Consider the following 17,435-nt stretch of genomic DNA (forward strand, 5'->3'; position numbering starts at 1 on the left):
ATATATATATATATATATATATATATATATATATATATATATATATATATATATATATATATATATATATATATATATATATATATATATATATATATATATATATATATATATATATATATATATATATATATATATATATATATATATATATATATATATATATATATATATATATATATATATATATGTATGTATATATGTATGTATGTATGTATATATATATCTGACATCTAATATCTGACATTTATATATATATATATATAAATGATATTAGTTCTAGGTAGCATATGGGAAAATTAGCCGACCTGCTATTGCACTTGCTTGTCTTCAAACTGATTTTATAGCTGAATTCTACGTTAAGCCATTGTAGGACGACACGTCTACTACCAAATTCCTCGGTACTTCAAAACATGAAGTCCACTTTTGGGGGAAGACAATTTCACCAGGCTTTTGTAATGCAAAAGAAGATTTCACTTGTAGTTCTTTAAAAAAGATGAAATCTCATTTCTAAAAAAGATTGATTTGCACAACCAGATCTTGTTTTCCTCTCTTAGGATCTTAGATGCATAAGCATCTGCATGGCTCTCCAGAGTCGGTCCCAAGCCCAAATGTCTATAGATTATATCTATCTATCTCTTTTTTTTTTTTTTCGCAAGTAGACAATATCACCTTCTCCATCAGATGATGATCTCAAAATATGGCATATTCTGCTCACTAGAATATCCTAGGGTGCCAAGGTTATTTAAAGAATCTTGGCCTCCAGGGCTAGAAATTGCCCAAGGTGTATGGCCCAAGGCCCTAAACCCTATTTTATTATCAATAAGATATCTTAATGTATGAAAATATTATTTATTTTATATATATTAATGACAATATAACTAACACCTTCCAATGTTGAAGTTATTGGAGATTTAATATTATTTTCTTAATTATATAGGAAGGATGCATTCTCAAGAAGATTTTATATATGTTTTGGATTTGTTACAGGAACTTTAAAGAGTATAAACATGGTACATTGCATTACCATATAAAATATGTTGCACTATATTAATTTATGAAAGGATGAATCCTCATCCATAAATTTATTTTACGTTGTATTCAAACCTAAATTGTAGGTATATGCTCTAAATATCATTGAGCAGTGTTTGCATATATAGATAAAACTTGATGCATTCTAAGAATCAAATCTATGTCATTAAAGTATTACCATTACTAACATCACTTAGCACTAAAGATTTGACAAACTAATAACACTTCATATATAACTGGATATCTTGGATCTCCATGCCAAAGTAGAATGTCATTACTGACAATTAGACTTCATGTGTTAAAAACCCTTTCTTGGATTTGCGTGTATACATTAGACACTATAACACATATGTAGCACACATGGATTTCACCATTTACCCTATTGTGTTTTACCATAGGATAACCATAAAGTAGAACATAAACCCTTGGATATATGACCTAAGGGCAACAAAGTGGAACATAAGTTTTAGGGCCTTGATGTCACGAATGTGACTATAAATATCCAAAAGAACTCGTTGATAGATAACTTTCAATACCTATAGTCACTTGATACCAAATGTAGTGCTCATAGTTTTCACCCTTTATCCTAGGTGATTTATCATAGGATAACTACAAAGTGGAACATAAACTCTTTATATGCCATGTCCTACATGCCACGTGTCCAAGGATAGTGGAGTGGAACCCAAGTTTCAGGGCTTTGGGCCACTGAATGAAAGAACAAAGCCAAACTCCCAAGTTTGCAACTTATGAGCGAAAGAATCAAAGCATGGAATGACTCTTAACCATGCAACCCAAGGAGCGAAAGGACAAAAGCATGGAGTGATATTAAAATAGTCCTAGAGCATCCAATGTTCCAATGCTAGGATTAGTATGTAAAATGAGAGCTAAACTATGCTTCAAGTTAATAGGCCATGCCCAACTTACACATTATCTCTATTATACATTTGGAACCCCCTACATGCCCCCCTCCCTATAGCACATGTGGTTTTTACCCTTTATCCTATAGTGATTTACCATAGGATAACCACAAAGTAGAACCTAAACCCATCATGTACTATATGTCACATGCCACATGCCATGTGTCCAAAGGACAGTGGTGTGGAACCCAAGTTTCAGGGCCTTGGGCCACTGAACGAAAGAACAGTGCTAAAATCCCAAGCATGGAGCCAAGGAGCAATAGCATTAGAGCACAAAATGACAAACTTATAGCCCTAGGAGCCAATAGATAAGAGTACAAAACAATTTGGAATAGTCTTAGAGTATCCAGCATCCTTGTCGCGAATGTGACTTCGGGTATCGAAAGTTACCTGTCGACTAGTCCTTACGGACACTCTTACCTTACTGCCACGATGGCAGGAGGTCGGTATTGCTGGACCCGTTATCAGTTTCCCACTTGAGCTAGTTGAGAAACTGGTCAATGACCGTGTACTTAGATCGGATAAACATAAGGTAGGAACCCTATGTGTTTCTTGCTGAGCATACTCGGCCTGGTTTGAGAAACTCCTGTCATTGGCTTGCACTTGCTAGTATCAAGAACCCCCGCGATATTGAGATTGGTCCCTCAATATCGCTAGATGATAGCTTACCGTGTCTGCCAAACACCCTCGCTATCATGCCCTTTGTGTTAGTCTCATTTTGGTCCAAATGCTATTTATGGAAAGTGTCCAGATTTGCTCATTTGGCATGTAGAGATTGTCCTGAACACAATGGTGTTCATCCCGTGTCCAAATTCGCAATCTAGGGACATTCCATATTTAGTAAGTTTCGAGCTTGTCCCAGAGACTAACTCTTGATACTAAGGGAGGCTTGGGGTGAAAGCCCAAAGCGTGTGTTCCTCAAGGGGGGGGGGGCTATGGGGGGTTCCAAATGTATAGTAGGGATAGTGGGTAGGTCGGGCATGGCCGACCAACCTGAGGCATAGTCTAGCTCCCGCTTGCGTGCCTGTCCTTGTTCTGCGTCCGGCTTGGGTCTAAGCCCAAGTTCCATTCCATGCTAGTTGGTGGAGTACCCATATCCTCGCGTTAGGCCACCGGTATGCCGAAATAGCGCCAGACTCCGTTTGGCTCCATTTTGCGTGCTGGTCTTGGCATTGGGATGCTGGTTACTCTAGGATTGTTCCAAGTCACTCCGGGCTCCTGTCCCTTCGCTCCTTGGGCTTTATGCTCGGGAGTTGCTCCGTGATTCGGTTCCATCACTCCTTGGCTTCATGCTTGGGAGTTTGGCACCGTTCCTTCGTTCAGTGGCCCAAGGCTCTGAACCTCGGGTTCCTATGGACACGTGGCATGGACACATGGCATGTGACACGTGGCATCTGTCACGTGGCACAAAGAGGGTTTAGGTTCCGCTTCGTGGTGTTATCCTATGGTAAATGACCATAGGATAAAGGGTCAAAACCACGTGCGCTACATTTGGTATCAGAGGATGAGTCTCAGCGAGTACTATACAATGAGATTGGGCAACTAGTCTTGTTGCATACGCAGAGATGAAAACGATGATCCAAGTGGGTACACGTTTTGGTGCAAAGGGTTCACATTCGTTCCTTGGATATGGTTTTGGTTACCTTTTGTACCTAATAATGTGAGCTTGCTCTTGGGCTCATAGGATGGATTTGAAATGCTCCATTAGCACGAGTTTGAGCTTGGGCTCATGAGTGAGACGCATTAGCAACTTGAGGTTATACTTTGAGTTGGCAGGATTAGTGTTAGCCTATTGGTGGTTCTATGAGTTGTTCCAATTAGTTCCATGAGTAGTTCCATGTACCATGGGTTAAAGCAAACCTTTCCCTAAGTTTGCTATGAGTGGCAAATAAGGCTGGTCCGTAGCTATTTAGCACGGCACTAGTGGATCCTTCCTAGGCATGATTATAAGTTGATCAATCAAGACTATAGGGATTAGTCTATTGATTCAAGTGGTCATGGCCGTGCTCTCTCATAAACTTTTCTTCGATTGAACTGAAGGCAGTGCGAAAGCAAGCTTGAGGTTTGGTCAAAAAGGAGACCGAAAAGAGAGTCATCGGGGACGGAGGATCAAATACGTAAATCATTTTCTCTTGGAGATATAATTTGCAACGAGGTGTTAATTCATTGCTCGTGTTCACATTATGCAATCAAGAGTCCCTACCTTGATGCATGTTGGAAATGATAGTCTTACAAATGGCAAGTTGTGGGATGGATAACGGTGAAGCATTATACCATTTTGTCTAGGCTTGCTATTGGAAGACTTGGGTTGCAATGCTCAATTCTTTTCTGGAGAACCTTGCTATTGCTCCTTGAGTAGCTTGGTGTTGGGTTAAGTTTTGAGTTTGGTCGGAAAGCGAGTGGCATGAGCTTGTCCGTGTTGTGAACAAAAGTTGGTGGTGTTCAGTGTTGTAAATCTCTATCAGTGGAGTGTGGCATTTATGTTGCATTTTGTCAAATCAAGTTGGCACTTGATACTCACATAAACCTTTGAAGTAATGACATTGCCATTGCTCGTGGTGTTGCTCAATTGATGATCAAGTCATTGTGATTTCCATATCATATCCATGTGATAATGAGCAATGTGTTTACGAAGTTGCTTGGTTAATGATGATCAACCCCAAAGTGGTTGATGGAGAAGCTAGTCTACTTGCAAGTAGTAGCATTGTAGTAGCTTTGACGGGATTCTCAATAGTGGTCCATTATACTAAGCTTAAGTTGGTACGTTGTTCCTTTGAGAGTTGGCCCATAAAGGTGTTGGAAAAGAGTTGTAGCATTTGCTATAACTCATTAGTTGATCTATTAACACTTGGAGTAGATTGTTGGATAGAGAAGGTGTGAGGTTGAGGCATTGACATTACTAGCACTTGTGTTAGTGGAAGTGGCATTGTTGATTTGAGTGATGAGGAATTTTCCTTAGAGCTTGATTTTCCATGTCATTTTTCTTGTTAGTGTTTTGGCTTCACATTGGATCTTGAAGGTGGTTGAAGAAAAGTGTTAGTGCAATATGGATATCTGAAGATGTGGTCTTCGTGATCAAGCCTTGGATATTCCATTTGCATTTTATGGATGTCGGTGTTGGATGTCGGAAGTATGGGCAGAAAGATGTTCGAGGCTTAAGCATACTATGGATCATGAGAATTTGTGTTGAGGTGAACCTATGTGAAGTTGTTGGTAGGAGGAAATTGGTTGAGTTTTGAAAGTTTGCATTTCTAGACTGAAAGTCATTCTTTCTCTAGAATGGAAAGATTTTCCACAAATTTTCTTAGACTTTTCCAATAGCTGATCTGTTATCACTTTGCTCGAAAACCATTCCGTTTTCGAAAGCCAATACAAACTAGTGAAGGGGTTGGAGTTGACTTCAATTAGCTTAGACCTTAGTAAATAGTTTGTATGATGCGACCCGAAAGGGATGCTGACTTTTGAGGCTAAGGCAATTGAGTTGGATAGAGTCTAGAGTTGGTGTAGAAAAGTGGCTGTTGCACTTTTCTAAGAAGGGTGACCCTTGTGCCTTTCTTTTGTAGCGTTATGCTTGGTGGCAGGTTGCACTTTGCATTTCGTTAGACTCTATGAGAGTAGTGAGCTCTCACTGATCTTGACTTGGTCTTGGTGGCCCTACGCCTTGGCTGAGGATAGTGATGTCCAACTTAGTTGTTTAAGTTTGAGATGTTGGTACCCGTACTATAGCTTTGTCTAAGTGGAGGTTGTGTACTAACATGAGTCCATCTCATGGTCTTCACTTAAGTTTCGACTTAGTGTTGATCATGTGTAGCTAGCCTCTTCAAGGCATGCTCAGAGCTATTGACTAGATGCATTGGTGAGCTTATTACAGTTGAGTTGGATTCGAGTGGTCATCTAGTTTGTGCTTGTCCATGAACCAATATCTTGTACTTGGGGTGTTCTGTTCATGTTGGACAAGTATATGACTCAATGACACAAGTTTAGTGTTCGGGTCTTTATGAAAGCAAGTTGACAAGTGGTTGTTAGTTGCTTGGCAACTAGTGATTACTTGTAGACTTTGTCAAAAGACTATTGATACTTGCTTCGCTCGATGAAGATTTATCAGTGATGGGCTTGCTTTACCGAATGGGGTTGCGGAAGATCGTGTCGTTAAACTTACATGGGTTTTCCATGTTGGCATGTCGACCCTATCTCTGTCGATATCATTTGGTTGCGTTTAGTTCATAGTGTTGGATTTCATTGAGTCTTGGACGTGGTGATTCACTCCTTGAGGAAGTGTTATCTGTAACTGAGTTTTGCTAAAGGATTGGTCTCGGATATTGACTAAAGTATCTTCGACTTTGGTTAGCTTAGTTGCTAGAGAGTTTTGAGTGGTGATTCACTCGTGCTTTCTTTTAGCTTTGTTATAGTGTTGATGACATTGAAGTGATGCCTTGCCGTTGACAATATTGATGTTGAGATTCAAGTGAAATGAGATATCTCTCTCTCGATTGATATTGAGTTTCATTAGTCTTGATAGATATAGTGTTGATGATTTGGTTGTAGCTTTATGTTATTGGCATTCATACATTTGCTAGTTAGCGACTGTGTTGACGTTCAAATGAACTAAATTACAAGTTTGAGTTAGTTGTGTTCTAGACAAGATTATTTAGTAGGGGTTAAGCTTTGGCTTTTCCTTGAAAAGTGGTTTAGTCATGGACTATGCTAACTCTACAAGTGGAAGAGTTAGTGATTGATATAGGAATATTTGAATCCTTATGGGATTTTAGTTGAAATATATCGATCATTGATGATTCTTCTTGTGCTTGTTATGAAGTGAGTTACGTCTACCTATAGATGGATTCATGGAGGATCGTTTGGTGATCACTTGTTGAGCATAGCTTTGTTATGCTTAGCTTTGGATTGATGCAGACATGCTCTTCATTAGCTTTGCATTATGAAGTATAGCTTATGGATGTGTTGAAGCGGATGTCGTGGGTTATACCATGATTTCTTCTTTAGCATTGAAGTTAGTTTATGCGAAACTCGTGATCATTGCTAGGTAAAAATACTTAGCTATAGGCTTCTTCGAGCTTTTGGTTATTTGAGTTTTTATGCTCATTATTCCATTTGTTAGGAGTTGTTGGGGGAAGGCATTTTTGCTCATTAGCTTCGATGTTGATGTTAGTCTTTGCATCTAGTAATCATTGATGATGATTGACTATCATCTAAGATAGTTGATTATCCTTGTCAAGGGTTTTGCTTGATTATTGTTGGTATAGAATGATTTGCTGTTCTTCGGGATAGTAGATTCTTTCTTCGATGATGATTATGCATTTCTCTATTGATAGGATGATTGATGATCTTTTATGGTGGTTAGTTGTTCTCTTTGATGGCTTGTGGCTTTTCGCAATATCACATGTTCTTTGTGATTTGCTCTGGATTGGTCTCTTGGGTTTGAGACATCAGTAGGATGTTGCTGACACTTGCTTAGGCGACTTGAGTTCCTTGGTGTTGTTGGCTGGGATCTGTTCAGATTGATTCGTGTGATAGTTGACATGATCGAGTGTTTGTTGGTCATGCAACATTCATTCTATTCTGTTGATTATTGCTCGAGTTTGTTCTGATAGATTGGAATGTTATTTCCTCCGGGTGATACATTCGCGAGCATTTTGCTTGCTTGTCGATGATACTTGGTGTTCTTTGAGTTATCTCTAGTAAGTTGTTTGGCATACTGTCTACCATCTTCAATAGTGCAGTTTCATTATTGAGTTTCCTTGATGATATACTTGCTATTGAATTTTGTTGGATGGTCAATCCTATGTTTTCCAAACATTATGATCTTGGTGGTTCCTATTTACAATCATATTGGTTTATCGGATGATAACTTACTTGGAATACTTTTGTGTTCTAATCTAAGATATATTTGGGCCAGTATAGGCAGACTGGCTTCGGCACTTCGTGTGCATGTTGAAATCTCTAGTCATGGGGTAGCTACTGTCGACTGGTCACATAACTCGCCTCTTTGTCGATGTTCCTTAGTCCGTTGAAAGGGTGTGACCGTGTAAACAACTCTAACTGCCTGTTTACAGTAGTCTATCTAAACCTTACCGACGGGTTTGGTTTCTTTGCTTAGGAGGGTTGGGGCCTCTGGCTTCTCTCTCTATGTTCCTGCGGGCAGGGCATATCACACTTTTGTAAGCTGGGTGACTCCCAGAGCAGCAGGGGTGGCTGACTCCGTTGGTCATTTCCTTGTCGGCGACGGCCGGAAGGTGTCTGAGCTGGTAGCGCATCCGCGTTAGATAAAGAGGTTGCCCCCTAACTCATTTAAGTTGGTGCATTTCTCACATAGTGTGCATACCGTGAACTTTTTCTGGAGTTGTTTCCTTGGCGGTATTCTAGACTCGAGTGTGCATCGACGAGGACGTCGATCTTCCCTAGGGGGGGAGAGTGTCGTGAATGTGACTTCGGGTATCGAAAGTTACCTGTCGACTAGTCCTTACGGACACTCTTACCTTACTGCCACGATGGCAGGAGGTCGGTATTGCTGGACCCGTTATCAGTTTCCCACTTGAGCTAGTTGAGAAACTGGTCAATGACCGTGTACTTAGATCGGATAAACATAAGGTAGGAACCCTATGTGTTTCTTGCTGAGCATACTCGGCCTGGTTTGAGAAACTCCTATCATTGGCTTGCACTTGCTAGTATCAAGAACCCCCGCGATATTGAGATTGGTCCCTCAATATCGCTAGATGATAGCTTACCGTGTCTGCCAAACACCCTCGCTATCATGCCCTTTGTGTTAGTCTCATTTTGGTCCAAATGCTATTTATGGAAAATGTCCAGATTTGCTCATTTGGCATATCTATGGAATGTAGAGATTGTCCTGAACACAATGGTGTTCATCCCGTGTCCAAATTTGCAATCTAGGGACATTCCATATTTAGTAAGTTTCGAGCTTGTCCCAGAGACTAACTCTTGATACTAAGGGAGGCTTGGGGTGAAAGCCCAAAGCGTGTGTTCCTCAAGGGGGGGGGGGCTATGGGGGGTTCCAAATGTATAGTAGGGATAGTGGGTAGGTTGGGCATGGCCGACCAACCTGAGGCATAGTCTAGCTCCCGCTTGCGTGCCTGTCCTTGTTCTGCGTCCGGCTTGGGTCTAAACCCAAGTTCCATTCCATGCTAGTTGGTGGAGTACCCATATCCTCGCGTTAGGCCACCGGTATGCCGAAATAGCGCCAGACTCCGTTTGGCTCCATTTTGCGTGCTGGTCTTGGCATTGGGATGCTGGTTACTCTAGGATTGTTCCAAGTCGCTCCGGGCTCCTGTCCCTTCGCTCCTTGGGCTTTATGCTCGGGAGTTGCTTCGTGATTTGGTTCCATCACTCCTTGGCTTCATGCTTGGGAGTTTGGCACTGTTCCTTCGTTCAGTGGCCCAAGGCCCTGAACCTCGGGTTCCTATGGACACGTGGCATGGACACATGGCATGTGACACGTGGCATCTGTCACGTGGCACAAAGAGGGTTTAGGTTCCGCTTCGTGGTGTTATCCTATGGTAAATGACCATAGGATAAAGGGTCAAAACCACGTGCGCTACAATCCCAATGCTAAGACCAACAGACAAAACGAAGCCAAACAAAGTCTAGCACTATTTCAATATACTGGTGGCCCAATGCGAGGACATGGGTACTCCACCAACTAGCATGGTGTGGAACTTAAGCTTAGACCCAAACCAAATGTAGAACAAATATAGGCACACAAGTGAGAGCTAAATTATGCTTTAAGCTGGTTGGCTATGCTCAACCTGCTTACTATCTCTACTATACATTTGGAACCCCCCATAGCCAACCCGCCCCCCTTGAGGAACACATGCTTTGGGCTACCTCCCTTAGTACCAAGAGTTAGTCTTTAGGACAAGTTCGAAACTTACTAATTATGGAATGTCCTTAGATTGCGAATGTGGACACAAGACGAACATCATTGTGTTCAGAATAATCTTTACATTCTGTAAATATGCCAAATAAACAAATCTAAACACTTTCCATAAATAGCATTTGGGACTGGAATGAAAATAACACGAAGGGCATGATAGCGAGGTGTTTGGTAGACACGGTAAACTATCATCCAGCGATATTAAGGGATTGGTCTTAATATGCGAGGGTTCTTGTCACTAGCCAGTGTAAGACACAATGAGACGGGAACTCCTTATTGGGCTAAGTATATTTAGCTAATAGCATATTAGAATTCCGTCCTTATGTTTGTTTGGTCTAAGTACACTCGATATGCCTAGTTAATTCCATTAGCACAAGAGGGACTGATAAAGGGTCTAGCAATACCAACTTTTTATTGTTGTGGCAGTAAAGAAAAAATATCCGAAAGGACTAGCCGACAGATAACTTTCGATACCTAAAGTCACATTTATTGTGTTATACATCCCTTTCTGCAAGGACATAGAGAGAGAATCCAGAGCAAAGAAACCAAACCCATCAGTAAGGTTAAAATAGACTATTGTAAACAAGCAGTTAGAGTTGTTTACATGGTCATGCCCTTTTTAAATGAAATAAGGAATATCGAGAGAAAGGCAAGTGATGTGACTAATCGACAGTACTTACCCCATGACTAGATATTTCACTATACACATGAGGTACCATGCCTATACTACCCTAAATCTAAAGATCCATAGATTGACAATATCAAAGTCAAAAACAATGATATATTAGAAACTTAATTATCAGCGAATAAATCTTAGATTAGAACACAAAAGTATTCCAAGTAAGTTATCATCTAGTAAATTAATATTAAAGTACATGAACTACCAAGATCATTAAAAGTTAAAGTCATAGGACTAACCATCTAACAAAATTTAGTAGAAACCTCAATGAGAAAGCTTAACTACCAAAGATTGTAGATAGCATGCTAAACAACTTACAAAATGCAATTCAAAAAACACAAAGTATCAGTGACTGGGAAGTAAACTCGCGAATGTATCATCTAAAGGAAATAACATTTTAATTTATAAAATCAACTCAAGCAACAATCAACAGAACAGAATGAATGTGGAAAGACCAACAAACATTTGTTCATGTTAACTATCACACTAGCCAATTCAAATAAATCCCAGTCAATAATACTAAGGTCAATAACATCCTACTGATATCTTAAACCCAAGAGACCAATGTAAACCAAATCATAAAGAATATGTGGTAATGCAAAAACCCATAAGCCATCAAAAAGAATAATTAACTATCATAAAAGATCATCAATTATCCCATTAATAAAGATATGCATGATCATCATTGAAGAAGGAATCCACCATCCCAAAAAATGGTAAATCATTTAATATCAATAATAATTTAGACAAACCTTTGATAAGGATAATTAACTATCCTAGATGATAGTCAATTATCACTAATGATTGCTAAATGCAATACTAACTTTAATATAAAAGGTAATGAGCCAAAAATGCTTTCCCCAACAACTCCTAACAAATGGAATAATGAGCATAAAACTCAAAGAACCAAAAGCTCAAAGAAGCCTATAGTTATGTTTTGCCCAACAATGATAATAAGTCTTGCATGAACTAGCTTCAATGCTAAAGAAGAAATTATAGTACAATCCATAATATCATAAATTTCATAATGCAAAGTTAATGAAGAGCATTTCTGCATTAATCAAAAAGCCAAATATAACAAAGCTATGCTCAACAAGTGACCACCAAACTGATCCTCCATGAATCCATATTTTATAGCAAGACGTAACTCACTTTATAACAAGCACAAAAGAAATCATCAATGATCAATATATTTCAATTTAAATTTAATAAAGAACCACTAACTTCAATACCAATCACTAACTCTTCTTTTTCTAAAACTAATATAGTCTATGACTAAATCACATTTTAAGGAAAAGTTAAAGTTCCACTCCTACTAAATAATCCCGTCTAAAACATAACTAACTCAACTTACTACTCAATTCATTTGAACACCAATATAGTTGCTAACTAACAAATGCATGATTGCTAACAATATAAAGCTTTAGCCAAATCATCAACACTATATGTATCAAGACTAATGAAACTTAATATCAATCCAACAGAGAGACATCTCATTTCACTCGAATCTCAATGTTAACAATGTTAATGACAGGGCATCACTTCAATGCTATTAACACTAGAATAAAGTTAGAAGAAAGCAAAAAAAATCACCACTCAAAACTTTTTAGCAATCAAGCTAACCAAAGTTGAAGATACCTTAGTCAGTATTCGAGACCAACCCTTGAATAATACTCAGTTACAGATAACACATCATCAAAGAGTGAATCACGACATCCAAGACTCAATAAAATTTAACACCGTAGACTAAACACAACCAAATGATATTAACAGAGATAGAATTGATAGTCATAATAACAATTTTTATGGAAAAAAAACCTATTTTATGGAAAATCTATGCAAGCCTACGACATAATCCTCTGCAACACCATTCAGTAAAGCAAGTCTATCATTGCTAAATCATCATTAAGAAAATCAAGTGTTAGTAGTCCTTAATAAAGTTTATAAGCAATTATTAGTTGCAAAACAACTAATAATCATTTGTTAACTCACCTTTAAAAGACTAAAAACACTAAACTCATATCATCAAGTTCTATACTTGTCCATCAAGAAGGTAACACCTTAGATACAAGATATAGATACATGGACAAGCATTAGATGTTAAAAAAAGTTATAGCATTCATTTGCTATAACTTGTTTGTGAATTTATTAGCACTTAGAGTAATGGAGAAAGTGTGAAATTGAGGCATCAACATTACTAGCACTTATATTAGTGAAAGTAGCATATAGTTTCAAGTGATGAGGTAGACCTTGATTTTTCATGTCATTTTTCATTTTAGTGTTTTGGCTTCATATTGAATCTTGAAGGTGATTGAAGAAAAGTGTTAGTGCCATATGAATATCTAAAGATATGGTTTTCATGATTAAATTTTAGGTATTTATTTGCATTTTGCAGATGTTGGTGTTGAATATTAAAAATATGGGCAAAATGTTTAATGCTTATATATATTGTTAGGTCATAAGAATTTATGTTGAGGTGAACCTATATGAAGTTGTTAGTAAGAGGAAGTTGGTTAAGTCTTGAAAGTTTGCATTCCTAGGCTGAGAATTATTCTTTCTCTTAGATGGAAAACTTTTTATAAATTTTCTTAGACTTTTCTAATGGTTGATCTATTGATCATTTTGTTGAAAACCATTCTGTTTTCATAAGTCATTACAAACTAGTGAAAGGCTTCAATTAACTTAAACCTTAGTATGTAGTTTATATGATACAGCCCAAAAAGGATATTGACTTTTTGAAGCTAAAGTAATTGAGTTGGATAAAGTCTAGAGTTAGTGTAAAAAAAGTGGTCATTACACTTTTCTAGGGAAGTGACATTTGTGCCTTTCTTCTGTAGCATTATGTTTGGTGGTAAGTGGCACTTTGCATTTTATTAGATTCTATGAGAGTAGTAAGCTTTCATTAATCTTGACTTGGTCTTAATAACCATATGCCTTGGTTGAGGATAGTGATGTCCAACTTAATTGTTTGTGGTTGAAGTATTAATACCTATTTTATAGCTTTGTTTATGAGGAGGTTATGTACCAATATAAGTCCATTTTATGGTCTTCACCTTAGTTTCAAGTAAGTGTTGATCATGCATAGCTAACTTCTTCAAGGTATACTCAAAGCTATTGACTAAATGTATTAGTGAGTTTATTATTATACAATTGGATTTGAGTGGTTATTTAGTTTGGCAAACTCTCAAGGAAACAAAGTACCAACTTAAGCTTAGTATAATAGATCACCATTGAGAATTTAGTCAAAACTATTATAATGTTGTTACGTGCAAGTAGATTAACTTCACTATCAACCACTTTGGGGTTGATCATCATTTGACCAAGCAATTTTGGAAATATATTACTCATTATTATATGGATATGATATAAAAATCAGAATAACTTGATCATCAATTGAACAACACCACGAGCAAGACAATATTATTACTTCAAAAGTGTTTAGTGGTGGATTAGTTTTGAGATTGGTTGAAAAGAGAGTGGCATGAACTTATCTATATTGTGAATGATGTTAATGGTGTTGAGTGTTGTAAATCTTTATCGGTGGGGTGTGGCATTTATGTTGCTTTTTGTTGAATCTAGTTGGCACTTGATGCTCACATAATATTCAAGATGCAATAGTAAAGTTCCCTGGAAAAGAATTGAGCATTGTAACCCAAGTCTTCAATAGCAGGCTTACACAAAATAAATTAGCGCTTCATCACTATCTATCCTATGACTCACCACTTATAAGACTATCATAACCAATATGCATCAAAGTAGAAACTCTTGATTGTATGATGTGAATATGAGTAATGAGTTAACACCTTGTTACAAATCATCTCTCAAAGAAGAGAAAATAATTTACATGTTTGATCCTTCGTCCTTGACAACTTTTTTTTCGGACTCAACTTTGATCAAACCTCAAGCTTGTTTTCACACTACCTTTAGTTTAATCCAAAAAAAGTTTATAAGAGAGTGCAACAATAACCACTTAAAGCAATAGATTAATCCCCTAGTTTTGATTAATCCACTTATAATCATGCTTAAGAAGGATCCACTAGTGTTATTCTAAATAGCTACAGACCAGCCTATTTGCCACTTATAGCAAACCCAGGGAAGGTTTATTTTTACCCATGGTATATGGAATAACTCATAGAACCACCAATAAGCTAATATTAATCTTGCCAACTCAAAGTGTAATCTTGAGTTGTTAATGTGCCTCACTCACAAGCCCAAGTACAAACTTGTGCAAATGGTATACTTCAAATTCATCCTATGAGCCTAAGTGCAAGCTCATATAATCTAGTATCAAAAGGTAGCCAAATTTCATACCTAAGGAATGATTGTAAAGTCATAGCACCCAAACATGTACCTATTCAGATTATTATTTTCATCTCTGCATATGCAATGAGACTAGTTGCCCATTCTCATTGGATAGTACTCACTAAGATGTATTCTTTAATACCAAATGTAGCGCACGTGGTTTTATGGTGATTTACCATAGAATAACTATAAAGTAGAACCTAAACCCTCTATATGCCATGTGTCATATGTCATATGTCTAAAGATAATAGAGTGGAACCTAAGTTTCAAAACCTTGGGCCATTGAATGAAGGAACTAAGCCAAACTCCCAAGCTTGTAGCCTAAGAGCGAAGGAACCAGAGCATGGAATAACTCTTGAGTATTCGGCCCAAAGAGTGAAAGGACAGGAGCATGGAGCAATGTTAGAATAGTCTTAAAGCATCTAACATCCCAATGCTAAAATCAACATGCAAAATGGGAATTAAACTATGCCTTAAGTTGATCGGCCATGCTCAATCTACCCACTATCCCTACTATATATTTGGAACCCCCCCACAACAACCCCTCGAAACATATACTTTGGGCTTTCACCCTTAGCCACCAGAAGTTAATCTCTGGGACTAGCTTAAAACTTACTAAATATGGAATGACATTATATTACAAATTTGGACACGGGACTAAGACTATTAATCTTGACATTCAGTAGATATGCCAAATTAGCAAATCTAGATACTTTCTATAAATAGCAATTAAGACTAAATGGAACTAACACAAAATGCATGATAGCAAAGGTGTTTATGGTAAGTTATCATTTGTGATATTGAGGGACTAGTCTCAATATGCGAGGGTTCTTGTCATTAGCCAATGCAAGACACAATGAGATGGGAACTCCTTACCAGGCTAAGTGTGCTTAGTTAATAGCATGTAGAAATTCCGTCCTTATACTCATCTAGTCTAAGTACACTTGAAATGCCCAGTTAACTTCACTAGCATAAGAGGGACTGATAAAGGGTAGCAATACTGACCTCTTGCCATCGTGGCAATAAAAAAAGAATATATAAAAAAACTCACCGACAAGTAACTTTTGATACCCCATAGTCACATTCACGACACTTGAGCCACTAAACAAAGGAATGGAGCCAAATTACCAAGTATGAATTATTTAATGAGAGAGCCTTTAGTGGCTATTTTATTCCTATTTATCTTTAAAGGTTCTAAAGATCTATAGTGACAGATATCTAAATTTCATGATCACATGTATTACACTCATCCCCCCTTTAGAGATGCCAATATTCTTATTGAATATTGACTAGTAACCTCTATTAAGCCAAAGAAAATTAACATTTCTATTTCCTCACTAAATTTACCAATCCTTCTAATATGTAGACTAATTATTCCATGAACAAATCAAATGGAGCCAAATTATCAAGCATGAATGTAATACACTTTATCTTTCTCCCTTTAAACTAATTGGAAAAAGGGCAATTATTTTATGAGAGAGCCCTTAGTAATTATTTTATCCCCATTTATGCTTTAAAGTTCCAAAAATCTATAGTGACAGTATATCCAAATCTCATCTTATGATCACATGTGTTACACTCACCTCCCCTTTAGAAATGTCAATATCCTTATTAACTTATGACTAACAACCCCTACTGAGCCAAGGGGAACTAACACCTTCATTTCTACACTAAATTTACCAATTCTTTTATTATGTAGACTAGTTATTTCATGTGAGGTAACTAATCATCCACTCGTACTATAGTCCCATAATAGATATCTTCGTCCATGGATGCCCTATAAGATAAAGGACATACTTATGGTCCAATATGTATGATTTTAATTTTGGAGGTAGAAATATACCTTGCTCAAAGGTATATTATATTTTAAATAGCCACTAATCAATAGGAATTGAACCTATGTTATTTGCTTTCATACTATATGTAACACTCGTATCTCTCTCCCCTTAAACCAACTAGAAAATGAGCAATTATTTGATGAAAGAGCTTTTAATGGTTATTTGATCCTTATTTATCCCCCAAGGTTCCAAAGATCTATAGTGACATTATATCAAAATCTCATCCCATGATCACATGCACTATAATAAACCTAAAGAATGAAAGAACTAAGGCACAGAACAACTCGTAAGTGTATAATTTAAAGAGCGAAGGGACAAGAGCATGGAATGATATTAGAACAATCCTAGAACCTTTAATATCCCAATTCTAGGATTAATTGTGAGCAATTAAAATTTCCATTTTACTTTAGTCACTTAATCACGCCTCCGACCACTTGGAGGAGTCTCACTCACAACCTTCGTAAGTCCTATTTTGGACTTAGGGACTTGCTAGCCCCAAGAATGGCATCCATGCCACTCAACCATTGCACTTGGTCCAAATGCTCCACGTGTCTGATCCCATGACTAACACCCCAAGGTACCACCGACATATCAGCCCGTTACGCTAAAGCTAAGTCCCTTTCTGCCCATGGCCGTGTTCGCCAACACTGCCATTGGATTGAGGCCTATAGGCCTGACCACTAAGTCCCATGGTCCTCTAGGACTTCCTCACCACACGACTGTATCCTTGGTCACTACATCAGAGGACTATTCCTCTT

General features: G+C 37.7%; 1 protein-coding gene across 1 annotated transcript in view; it reads left to right on the forward strand.

The window, feature by feature from the left end:
• LOC9655624 (3-methyl-2-oxobutanoate hydroxymethyltransferase 1, mitochondrial) overlaps positions 1 to 3,042 on the forward strand; it is a gene marked incomplete at its 3' end in the record, with an annotated part of 9,888 nt that extends 6,846 nt beyond the window's left edge. The window contains exons 6-7 of the mRNA XM_002963988.2: positions 2,431 to 2,480; positions 3,030 to 3,042. Of these exons, the coding sequence (XP_002964034.2) occupies positions 2,431 to 2,480; positions 3,030 to 3,042 (63 nt within the window). The remainder of the gene's footprint in view (positions 1 to 2,430; positions 2,481 to 3,029) is intronic.
• Between the last annotated feature and the right edge of the window lie 14,393 nt (positions 3,043 to 17,435).

Source organism: Selaginella moellendorffii, unplaced genomic scaffold (genome assembly GCF_000143415.4).
Source record: "Selaginella moellendorffii unplaced genomic scaffold, v1.0 SELMOscaffold_4, whole genome shotgun sequence".
Classification (NCBI taxonomy): Eukaryota; Viridiplantae; Streptophyta; class Lycopodiopsida; order Selaginellales; family Selaginellaceae; genus Selaginella; species Selaginella moellendorffii.